We start from the raw sequence: 12802 nt of genomic DNA on the forward strand, positions 1-12802 counted from the left end.
GTGTTTTGTACCAGCATTATAAGTTTCATTGAAAAGGTTTGGGTTGAGGTTGTAACACGTGATTGAACCTTTTGGATCGATCACAAAATTATGTCTTATAAGTTTCATTGAATAGATGAAATTGGGGGCAGAAGCTCCTTAATTCTCAGTGCATGCGCGTACCCGCTAATTACTATGGAACTAAAATGCCTAACTAGTGTAAACACAACAGAATGCATGCCGCCAGTCTACTTCTGTAGCATAACCTAACACTCTTCAGTTTTGCCATTGTGGTTTATGTTGCTGGTAAATAGGATATTTACAGGAAAAATTAACAGAGGATGCATGCTGCTGTTGGCAATAATCTTGTCTTAATGTTTTAGTGTCACATGGTAAGTTTAGTTAGCTAGGATTAGGAAGGCCCTGTAGTTTTTGGTTAGTCCTCCATGTAATAGGCGTGTCCCTATGTGTGCTAAAGCGCACGTAGTAGGAGTCCGGTTTGGATTAGAGTTTAGTTGGCGTGTCTAGTATAGGCAATACTAGTATGAGTCCGATTAGAACATAGAGTCAGATTAGGATAGAGTTGAACGTGATGGCTTGGTCAGACGTGTATATATACATGTGCAGGCTATATAGCTTTCTAACATCGTGTGGAGAAAAGGAGAAAAATAAATAAAGAGAGGAGAGGCACGCCATGTGCCTTTGACAAAAAGTTTTTGAGTGTGTGTGTTCAACTACTTTGATGTGATCGATCCTGTGGGCGAGTTCCAACAGCTGCTAATTTCCATCTATAGATGAAAATGTACCATCCAATGCAATGTCATTTAAATACATAATTAGAATCAAAGTTTATGTGATTGCTCACACTGGCTACTAAATCTACACATGCCTACAACTTTTCATTTGTCAAACATTTATTTGATCGACATAGCTGCTATATCAAAAGGAAGTCAGATATATTAGCCCATGTTTTATTGTTCTCCGCTATCTTGCAGTATTTTTTTGTACTTCATGGACAGAATATTGGTCCATATACAATGCTATTCTTTTTCTTTTGAAGAACAACCAATGTAATATTGTTGGACAACATTGCTTTTACTCATAAATGTTATATATGTTATATTCCAGGTAGCAAGGGGACCAGCAAGATGGGTATGCTAATAGGTATGCTCAAACTTTTGCCATTTTCTCATATGTAATGATTTAAATATTAGTAGTTCATCACTACAGTGATTTCTATGTTGAAATAGTACCATAAAATAGTCATATTTGTAATCACAGAGAACTGATTCTACAGTCAAAAATTGAATCAAGCAACTCTCTCTTGAGAAATTTAACTATTGATGGTCTTGGAAATCGAATGACTGTATTAATTATATGTCCTGGTTTAGAAAAGGAAGTAACATTGATCTGCTTCAATCTCAGCTGTGACGTCGGCAGCTGGATTCTTGCTCTTTGCATGTATTTATGTCCTGATATGGCATAGAAAGGGGAAAAGACTATGGTTTCACCTTTGCAAGAAGCCTAGCAGCAACACTGAAAAGAATTACGAGGCCATGATAGTATTGTATGGATCCCTAGCTCCAAAAAGATACATGTATTCAGAGGTAATGAAGTTAACTTCTTCTCGCAACAATCAGCTTGGAAAAGGTGGTTATGGTGTGGTTTTCAAAGGAAGACTACACGATGATCGTCTCGTTGCTGTGAAATTCTTGCATGACTGCAAAGGAAATGGGGATGAGTTTGTGAATGAGGTTATGAGCATTGGCAGGACCTCTCATGTTAATATTGTTAGCTTATTTGGATTTTGTTTGGAGGGATCAAAACGAGCTCTTATATATGAGTACATGCCCAGCGGTTCTTTGGATAAGTACATTTACTCAGAGAACCCCAAAGAAATTTTAGGATGGGAGAAGCTCTATGCGATAGCAGTGGGGATTGCCCGTGGCCTCGAATACTTGCATCATGGTTGTAATATACGCATCGTCCATTTCGATATCAAGCCCCAAAATATCCTTCTAGGCAAGGATTTTAGCCCAAAGATTGCTGATTTTGGTCTAGCTAAATTGTGTCATACAAAGGAAAGCAAGCTTTCAATGACTGGAGCTAGAGGAACAATTGGGTTCATCGCTCCAGAAGTTCACTCTCGAAGCTTCGGAGTGGTTTCAACAAAGTCAGATGTTTATAGTTTTGGAATGATGTTGCTGGAGATGGTTGGAGGTAGGAGAAACGTAAAATCAATTGTTGCAAAATCCAGTGAAAAGTATTTTCCAGACTGGATTTACGACCACTTTGCGCAAGATGATGGATTACAAGCATGTGAAGTCACATCAGAAAGTGAGGAAATCGCAAGAAAGATGACCTTAATTGGCTTGTGGTGCGTACAAATATTGCCTGCATATCGCCCTACCATAACCAAAGTTCTAGAAATGTTCGAGAGAAGCTCAGATGACATGGACATGCCACCGAAGCAAAACTTCTCTGGATTGCTGTAAGATATTTCTCTCATATTTTTGTCCTTTGTTTTTCTGTGCAATTATGGTTATGCAATAACTTTACCCACACGCTTATCTCTCATTCCAGTGAAAGCTCGGCTCACAATATGGATGTACAAAGTTCAAGTTCTACCAGATCTGAGGAGATCAGCCTCGTGAATTCAAAAATCGCACAACAATCGCCAACTCTTTGAGCAGATAGGCCTTGTGAATCAAAGAACCTAAATTCCTTTCTAACACTATGAGATGGTGGCCCTGCACTAGAGTACATTCAGAAATTGAACAAGCGCAGGGAAATTCGACACTGTAGCAGAACATATTCCCTGTATGCATGACCTAGAGTCAAGAGCATCCGCATGCCAGCGTCCTAAGTTATGAACCACAGAAGGAATATCATTAATTCCGATGAGTGCTGTGTTGCAACAGCTAAAAGGCATCGGAGGCAGACAGCCACCAAGGCCTTCTTCCCTATAACTACAACACCTAAAATTTCAGAATGCGGATGTAGACAATGTATATCCATCTAAACATTGTGACATTATATACCAATTCGCCACAAGCAGATTAATCGTGGAAGAGGAAGGCGCATACTTACTTGGTCCTCAATCAAGTAGCGCCGTGCTATTTCTTGACGCGCGCACAACCTTGCCGGCGACCACCGCCCAACTCCGCGCGTGTATTCCTCCTCTCCCTCCGCTAGCGAACCAAGGGTTTGCGCCGCTTGTCAGGCAACATCGCTTCCGCGGCCCCTGATTCGCCGCCGTAACCACCGCCAATGACGGCAGGGTCCGTAGCGGTTGGTCGGCGATTTCACCCGTGGGGGGATGGCGATCCACGCGCCAGCAGACGCCGCGGGAGGCCAGGCTCTTCTCTACGTGGCAGGCTGCGTACGGCCGAGGAAGCAACAAGGCCCAGTTTGTTCTCGCAGCACAATTCTGCCTTTACCTTTCCTTTTCTATTTCTTAGAAGATCGCTTTTTGATTATGTTTCCATTCAAAAAGAATGGTTCCTCCAAGGCTCTGCTCCGCAGATGCACACATTCGTGCCATTTAAAACTTGATGCAAGGTAACCGGACAAAAGTCATCAATGAGCAAAGTATGTGAGATGGACAAAAATGGTAGAACCACAACAAAGGTATGAAATAAACACCTATAACTATGTCGTCTCCTTCACCCGCCTTCAAAACAGATAACACACTTGTGTGTTTTGTTGTTGCGTCCGGCCAGAGACGACCGAGACATCGATTTTCATCATTGATGATGGGGACCAACCAATGAAAGCTAAAACCACTTCAGAAAGACGAACTTTATCGCTGCCGGGACTGGCTAGAAAAAACAAGATCGTGGATTTTTCACCACCACCATAAAGTTGTGTTTTCTAGCCACCATACAAGTGACGTGTCTTGTGAAAGTTATGTCATCCACTACTGTGCGTAGGACCACCGTCGTTTTCGCTAGAGATAACTGCAAGGCAAACCTAGAACTCCTCGTGGCCATCCACAACAAGTTCCAACTCATTGATGTTCCAGGGTGTTGTCATGGGGATGCCATTGATCAAAAGTATTACATCAAACTTCTTTTGCTTGTATTTTGCAAAAGATAAAACAAAAAAAGATTTACTTTTGTTCTTTTTGCTTCCTGTTTTGAGCTAATGAAAATCCCCAAAATAAAATTGTGTGGTCTTTATTTTGCGGATTATTGCTCTAGCACATTGGTCTTGGCTGCACTTTCTTTTATCATTGCACTTTCCAAGAGCAGCTGTCAATTCCCGACATGGAACACCTCCGGCAAGCTTGGACTCCCGTTTAAGCTCAACCCCTCCAACCTAAACCTCATCTTCTACAACTGCATGGAGACGGCAGCACATCAGGACAGGGCGCTGATGAAGATGAGATGTGTGGACGCGGCCAACGCATATGTTCGCACAGGAGTGCGCTACGAGGCGACCGGGGACTATGTCGGCTACGCTCTAGAGGGTTGCAGTGCTATCGTCGTCCCGGTGCTGGGCTCGTCCAGCTCGACGAACACGGGCCTCTACAAGCAGCTCATCAGGGGTGGCTTCCTCATGACATGGGATTTGCCGCCTCTCCCGGCACCTGTACCTCTCCCAATGCCTGCGCCTGCACGTAAGTTCACCCGCCGAATCATCTTTCAAGTTTTAATCAAGTTTTGTAGCTAATAACCTAGGACGTTCAGTACCTGTTTGTACTACTACGTGGCAATCATGGAAACTAGTGCATCATTAGAGGTTCGTTATAACAAGTTGAACTGGGGTGTGGTACAGAACAAGTGGCTTCTATTACGAAGATCGATTCTGGTCTGAAGTCTGAATTTCTCAGCTCTGCCTAATCTGAACTCTCAACTCTTTTTTTCTTTCAATAAAGGGCATTTTATTAACTCAAAAATATAGCATCAAGCGGATACAAAGCATTATGAGTGACACCCGGCCTCTGCATAACTAAGATGCACACAGCCAATTCTAAAAAGTTTGACAGAAAGAAAAGAAACAAAATCGACAAAACGGCAATAGTAGAGTCCTATAGACCGACACTATATATGCCTATGTCGTAAGTGATGGTGGGTCAATCCGGAGGTTATGTTGCCACCCATGTTGGAAAAAACCCTCCGTAGCCACCTGCTCCAATCGCGTACACACCGCCTTGAACAGCGGTTGGTACTCCGCTCGCTGTAGTGTAGACCACGTACGAAGCGAGTGCGTACACCAAAAAATAACCTGTAGAGGAGAAGCATTTTTGTCATTAAAAACGAAATCATTTCTACATAGCCATAGCGACCACGTTAAGGCATACGCTCCCACCCTTATTAGCGTTTTGAACCTATCTGGAACACCGTCCAACCAATGACCAAAAATATTGGCAACACTTGTGGGCGGATACAAATTTAACGCTATTTGGAGGACTGGCCACGTAGAACGTGCAAACTTGCATTGAAAAAAGAGGTGTTTGATTGTCACGTCATGAGTACAAAAACAACACTTCTTACTCCCTTGCCAGTTGCGCCGTGCGAGGTTGTCTTTGGTTAGCACAACCCCTCTACAAAGATACCACATGAAGATTTTGACCTTTAGTGGAATCTTCGACTTTCATAGTTTCTTATTATTATTCACCGGTACCTCAGAATGCGTGAGTGCACGGTACATGGAGTCTACTGTGAAAGACCTTGATGTGGTAAGGTTCCAGCGAAACGCATCCCGACCTTGTGTCAAGTTAATCGAATCCAGCTTGGACAGTAGATTATGCCATGACTAAGGCGAGGCCCAATCAAATCCTGCCTGAATGAAATATTCGGCGGGGATGAACTGAGCACCTGCACAATAGTATTATTCTTCTCGTGGGAAATGATGTACAAGGCTGGATATTGTTCTCGAAGACTGGCATTGCCTAGCCAGATGTCTACCCAGAAACGAATCTCTGACCCGTCCTTTATCGCGAAAGACCCAAAGCGAAAGAGATGTTTCTTTGCCGCCATTAGGCCAGCCCAAAAGTGAGAGTCTCTAGGTTTCCAATATGCCCGAGACACCGCCTTTTGGCCTAAATACTTGTTGCGTAGCATGGTTTGCCAAACACCATCCTCAGTAAGTAGTTTGAACAACCATTTACTAAGTAGGGCCTCATTCTTGACCTGTAGGTCATGAATTCCAAGGGCACCTTGGTGTTTTGGTCTACAAACCACACTCCATTTGGCCAGTCTGTATTTTTTCTTTTCCCCATCTCCTTGCCAAAAGAATCTGGATCTAAAATAGTTCAATCTTTGTAAGACCCCTTTTGGTAGTTGGAAGAAAGAAAGCATATAGAGAACCATATTTGTGAGGACGGAGTTAATCAAAACCAACCGTCCCCCAACCGAGAGCATCTTTCCTTTCCAACTGCTCAACCGTTTCTCTAGACGCTCCTCTACATGCTTCCACTCCGCAACAGTGAGACGCCGAAAGTGAATCGGTATTCCCAAATACCTTATCGGGAATTGGCCATGCGCGCAACCAAACAGGTTAGCATAATCGCCCGCCGACTCAAGGGCTGCTCCGAAGCAGAACAGTTCACTTTTATGGAAGTTAATTTTAAGACCCGTCATTTGCTCAAACGCTGAAAGCAATAGTTTCATGTTTCGAGCCTTGTCCAGGTCTTGTTCCATAAAAAGAATTGTGTCATCTTCATATTGCAGAATAGAGAGGCCACCATCGACAAGGTGTGGCACTACTCCTGCAATCTGGCCATCCTGCTTAGCACGCTCAGTCAGAATAGCTAACATGTCAGCAACAATATTAAATAACATTGGGGACATGGAGTCACCCCGTCGCAGTCCTTTTTTTGTCTGAAAGTAATGGCCTACATCATCATTGACTTTGATGGCCACACTACCTCCAGTTACAAAGTTTTGGATCCACTGGCGCCATTTATCGGAGAAACCTTTCATCCTTAGGGCTTGTTGGAGGAAAGACCATTTGACCTTGTCATATGCTTTTTCAAAGTCAATTTTGAATACTACTCCACTCATGTTTTTCCGGTGCATTTCATGAATGGTCTCATGCAGGATTACAACCCCATCGAGTATATTCCTTCCTTGCATGAACGACGTTTGAGACGGTCGGACCACATGTTCAGCCACAGAGTTTAACCTATTCGTAGCCACTTTGGTGAAAATCTTAAAGCTGACATTAAGGAGGTATATTGGTCTGAACTGTAGGATCCGTTCGGCCTCCTTAACCTTCGGCAACAAGACAATCTCACCAAAGTTAAGTCTGAATAGATCAAGTTTGTCGGCATGAAGACAATTGAACAATTCCAAAAGGTCGGTCTTGATGATACCCAGAAATTTTGATAGAATTCTGCGGGGAAGCCATCAGGTCTTGGAGCTTTGTTGTGTTCCATCTGGAACACCGCCGCTCTCACCTCCTTTTCTGAGAATGGTGCCGTAAGGATATCATTTTCTTCTGCCATGACCTGTGGAATATCATCTATTCGAGTCTCGTCAAGGGTGATGTTTCCTTCAGCCGTCGCCCCGAACAGAGATTTGTAGTATTTCGTGATGTACCTTTTGATCTCTTCCTGACCATCGATCCGCCCCTCGTCTTGCTGGACACTGTAAATACATTTCTTCATGTGTCGCCCATTGGCAATCAATTGCAAGTATCTTGTATTACTATCACCCATCAAAATGAAGTCAGCTTTAGATCTCTGGTAGTATTTGATTTCCTCTTCTCGCAAAAGCCTATCCACTTTCTCATTAGATTGTTTTTCAATTCAATCTCTTGTTGAGATAAGGTGCGCATCTCTGCAATCTTGTCGAGGTCGTCAATAATGGTGGAGAGTCGTTGTTTTTCTTTTTTATATATTCTGTTGGTGTGTTTCGCCCATCCAGTGAGGTGTTGCCTCATGGCCCTTATTTTAAAGTTCCATCTCTGAATCGGTGTACGACCAATGGTAGGCCGCTCCCAAACATTCTTAACTATGTCCACAAATCCTTCCCTATGCAGCCATCCCAATTCAAATTTGAAGGGGTGACGGGTGGGTGGGTTTGTAGAGTTAGAATCCAGAATGATGGGTGCATGATCCGATAATGCCTCGATACGCTCTAGGGCTCGCACGATTAGAAAAGGAAATTTTAGTTCCCATTCGGTGTCCATGAGTACCCTATCAAGCTTCTCGTATGTCGGCACAGATCGACTATTAGCCCATGTGAACTGCCGCCCCGACATAATGGCCTCTTGAAGATCCAAACTGTCTATCACAGCGTTGAATAGAAAAGGCCAATGGGTGTCGAAGCGGTCATTATTTTTCTCTTCCTGGTACCTAAGGATATTAAAGTCCCCTCCAATCAGCATTGGATATGGGTTATCTTTAGCCAAGTTCACCAATTCCCGAAGAAAAGCCGCTTTATGTTCATCTTGGGCAGCCCCATAGACCGCGACGAGAGTCCATGTGAAATTATCAGCCCTGTTTCTTAGGTGAAATTTTATATGAAATTCACTGATCGAAAAGGCCAACAAGTCCATGACTGACGTCAGTATCCCAAGAAGGATTCCTCCGGACCTTCCACGAGCTGGTAGACTGTGCCATGTGTAGTCGAAACCACCCGATAGGTGATCGAGGACATGTGGGCGAAAGTCATACTTACCAGCCTCGGAAATTGCCACAAAATCCAATCCATGTTCCCGAACACAATCACCGACGTGTTTATGTTTAGCCAAGTCTGAGAGACCTCTGCTATTCCAAAACATGCCTCTCATGTGGAAACTCGTATGGGAGTGGAGCTCTTTGCCTTCTTGGACGGTTTTTGTTTCTCTTTAGAGTATGATTTAGATTTCCGCGTGGACACTACCCGGGTCTTGCGTCATTCAATCCAACCTCGGTAACCTCACCAACTAAGTTGGAGATAAGCGGACCATCATATTTGGCATCCGCTTCATCATCCTCATCGGTTTCGGGGTTCGGTAATGTGGTAGGACACTTCGGAGAAACCTTTAATCGGTCGATCTCCATATGTTTAAGTACCCCAACCGACAGATTAATTTCATTTTCATTCTTTCCCATAGATACATTAACATTCTTTAAGGTAGAAGAAATGCGAGCTTCTAAAAAGGAAAGAAAAGATTGAGCGGACGAGGTACCTGTCTTCGGGTCCAGGTTCCTTGAAGCCTGGCGGCGCATCGTCTTTGCCAGAGAATGCTCATCGGTCGGAGAAGAACCATCAACAGAGAGAGCGTGACGATTACTACGTCGAACAGGCATAGCCTGCCCGCCAGACATAGTACCCATCGGCGTCGATAGCCGAGTTGTTGGCGATGTCCGGATTGTCACAGAGGTCGGTGAACAGGGACGCGCCCCGGGTCCCACCGGAACGACCGCTGTGGGTGCTGGGGCTGATCCACTTGCACGTTTCGCCGCTGGGCCCAGAGGAACCACGGCGACTACCGCGCGAACCGGAGACTTTGGCGGTGGCGTGGTCGAAGAAGCTGGCGCACGAACCGAAACCAGAGCAGCAGTATGGGCGGCTGGCGGCGCGTCCGGACCCATTTCCGACTGCAGCAGTGCCGGGGCAGCGGCATGGGCTGCATGCACGGCCTCAGCACTTGTTGGCTGTTTGTGAGCCATACTCAGGCGCGTAGCAGTCGCAGGCAGCGCAGTGCGGCCAGGAGCCGTGGACCGCTCCGGCCCAGCGTTTGCCTGCATGGGGCATGCATCCGTGGATGCCATGGACCGTGCCTGGTCCTGTGCTTGCGTGTGAGCAACTGATGGACGACCCGCTGTAGGCAAGGCCACAATGGACATGTCCGCATGCGCAGGTGCCGAAGGAACACCAGAAAATTGAGTCATCTTCATAGGAACCGCGTACACTGTATTCGCCACAGGCTTCGTTTTTTCACCTTCTGCCTGCATGTTTTTTACCCTCTTGCTCACATCCTTATCAGATACGTCCGAATCCCAATTAGCATCGTCATCATGCCCGTTACCATGGTTTTCCCAGATCTTAGGAATGAATTCATTGTCAGGGACAAAATCATTCTCCTCTAGTATAAATCGAAATGCATATCCATTAAGCTTGACATAAACATCCGAGTGGACTGACGCTTCATCAGAACCATCATGTTTGTCAAAACAGTTTTGCTAGAACTCATCTAGATGAGATATAATTTGGTCTCATTCACCTTTTATAGCCATTGGATGTGATGCTATAAGATGCGTGTGTGTTGACGTGGGTTGTATCTGTTCTTGTTTTCAAAGTAAATGAGACCAAATTATGTCTCATCTAGATGAGTTCTAGGTACTCCCTTGTCAAAAATATCCATGGAGTGAACAGCCACCTGGATCCTCACAATACCATGTCGTCGCAAGCATACCAAGTCAACGTCCTGAGTGGCGCCGATAACTGATCCCACCGCCCACAGACCGAGGAAGTGGCGGAGGGGAGGTGGAACACCAGTGACATGTACCCAAACAGGTTGCAGAGGGAGGAGCGATGGAACCTCCTCGACTTTCCACTCACTAAAAGCCATCTTCATATCATGCGATTTAACATTGTACTCAAAAGCTGCCACATGCCACAAAATGTCCACTGGCGGAAAAGGAACCAAGAAAGTATTTTCCTCATGCGGCACCGCTTCCCACTTCCATGAGGCCTGTACTGAGGCTATCTTGGCGACCTCTACCTCCACCACTAAAGCAGACAATGTGCCCCCTGAGATCGTAACCAATGCTGTCGGTAGAGTAGAGGGTGCAAGATGCTCCTTGAAAAGAGAGTCCGATAGTTGCACGAACATTGCATTCACTAAACCGCATCCACTGAGCATGGCACTCGGCCTTGGTTGCTTGAGAATGGTACAACTGTGCAGAGGGTGCTTGTCATTGTCGCAAATGTGACAGTAATGAACCACCGTACAGTTCTTGGAGAGGTGCTCGTTTGACCTACATTTGAAACACCATAGTCCTGTCCTTTTTCCTTCAGGAGGCTGTGCAAGAGTGTCAACAGGGGCTGCAGTCTTTGCATGAACGTCTTGGGAAGCTTGTAACTGGACAGGAGCTGCTATGACCGGTGCAAGCGGAAATGCTACTGAAGAGCGTGCAGCCGGGGGAATGGCACCGGCACGAGTGGTATCTCGACGCCCCCCTTTGCGTTTTTTCTTCTGACGGCGAGCAGCTGGTGCATCCAGTAGCGGATCTAGCCCAATGGGTCAGGATGGGCCAACAATAGAACTGTTCATATAAAATATTTTTTCTTAATATTTTTTTAAATATTTTTTCCTATGCTCTAAAGTTATTCAAAAAATCCCAGGATGGGCCGTGGCCCACCCTGTCCACCCTCTACCTCCGCCACTGGGTGCATCAGTCGCTTGCTGGCTATTAGGACCAAAACTGACCGGCGCCGGAGCCGGGGCCTGCTGGACGGAAGGAGCAGCCATTGATGACGAAGCCGGAGGCGCCCCGAATCGAAGAGGTCCGGCTGCCACGCCATAACCGGACCTCATGGAAGTGGGAATAGAGCACAGAGATAAAGTATATATTGTGAAAAATGTGATAATTGTCGAGAGTGGCGTTTTGGCTCCTAGGTACATATGCACCCATTGTCGAAATACACATTTCAAAAAGTTAAAAAAATTTATGTGCATTCACAAGGTTTCGGTGAAAAACGACATTTTTTGTGGCTTGTGTAAAAGAGATAAAGAAATGCCTCGTGAATAGTTAGAATGAAGCATCAGAAATTGTCTTTTTTACAAAAGCCACAAAAAACGCCGTCTTTCACTGAAACCTTGTGCACGCACATAGAATATCCGGATATACACGCGGGATTTTTATTCCGAATTTTTCAACTTTTTAAAATATGTATTTCGACAATGAGTGCATATGCACCTAGGAGCCAAAGGCAATTACCGATAATTGTCTTTGTTGAGCGATATCTGTTCTGTAGAACATGGAGTGGAGTAGTGCATTCGGTCAAGCTTTAGTCCACGTCAGGTGTCACATCGCAAAAATAGATAGACTAATCAAAGATTTTGATGTCACCGGAAAATTGACAAGTCGACGACAATGATACTTTGACCAACTCTGCATTTTTTTCCTTCTCGTCTCTCTCATTGGTTTGGAAAAGGGATCTTCATCTCTAGTTTGCACACTCCTAAGTACCTTGCAAGAAGATGGATCCGTTTCATGTCCTGCAGCTGCCATGCTTCTGCTCAGTGCTCACTACCTTCCTCTCTAGCACCACCAGGTGATGCTTCGTCGTCGTTGTCGTCGAGGCCCTGCGAGCCAGCGTCGTCCTGGTCATGTCAGCCAGCGATGGCGCCTCGAACATGGTGGAGCTGGCGCTGCGCCGTATGCTCTCGTCCAGATAAAGCCATGCATTCCCCATATTTGGTTGGATAGGCTGCCTCGTACTGGATGGATGCACAAGTCACTCGCGAAAGAATAATCCACGCGTGATGATCCATTTCCCAGTGTATTATTCGCCCACAGGACAATGATAGATTCACTACGAACACAACGAGACCGCCTCTCAGGCCGTCAGTAACGACCAAAGAAAAGAATGGAGGATGAGGAATGGTTGGTGTTGTTTTCCCCGAGCAGTAGGTAGCTAGGAGGCGTTCAAACCCATACCCGGACTGACGACTGACGACCTTCCCTCCGGTCACTGGCAATCGGGCCATGTCCACCGACGTGGCGGGTGAGCACCCCACTCCCGGCGAGTGCCGTATGTGGTGATGTCCATTTCAGTCAAACCTCGGTGACGACGAACAGTCCACACATCCGGCAATCATGCATCCATGCTGGAATGCCCCGTCTCCCGTGTGTACTTCTTCAATCTCCGCCTTCAGG

General features: G+C 45.5%; 2 protein-coding genes across 2 annotated transcripts in view; both read left to right on the forward strand.

Annotated features, from left to right (window-relative positions):
* Window positions 1-12802, forward strand: part of LOC123068450 (LEAF RUST 10 DISEASE-RESISTANCE LOCUS RECEPTOR-LIKE PROTEIN KINASE-like 2.4) — a gene marked incomplete in the record, with an annotated part of 36549 nt that overhangs the window by 18074 nt on the left and 5673 nt on the right.
* On the forward strand, window positions 1401-2853 carry LOC123068453 (LEAF RUST 10 DISEASE-RESISTANCE LOCUS RECEPTOR-LIKE PROTEIN KINASE-like 2.4). Its single transcript, XM_044491037.1, has 2 exons — window positions 1401-2470; window positions 2563-2853. Exons 1-2 carry the CDS (start codon window positions 1536-1538, stop codon window positions 2666-2668), a joined length of 1041 nt encoding a protein of 346 aa, XP_044346972.1. The 5' UTR covers window positions 1401-1535; the 3' UTR covers window positions 2669-2853.

Source organism: Triticum aestivum, chromosome 3B (genome assembly GCF_018294505.1).
Source record: "Triticum aestivum cultivar Chinese Spring chromosome 3B, IWGSC CS RefSeq v2.1, whole genome shotgun sequence".
Classification (NCBI taxonomy): domain Eukaryota; kingdom Viridiplantae; phylum Streptophyta; class Magnoliopsida; order Poales; family Poaceae; genus Triticum; species Triticum aestivum.

Excerpts from the sequence above, each read along its gene's own strand:
- LOC123068453 (XM_044491037.1), top strand. The coding sequence starts at position 1,536 with ATGATAGTATTGTATGGATCCCTAGCTCCAAAAAGATACATGTATTCA. Across the intron at positions 2,471-2,562 it reads CAAAACTTCTCTGGATTGCT|TGAAAGCTCGGCTCACAATA; the intron begins GTAAGATATTTC and ends CTCTCATTCCAG.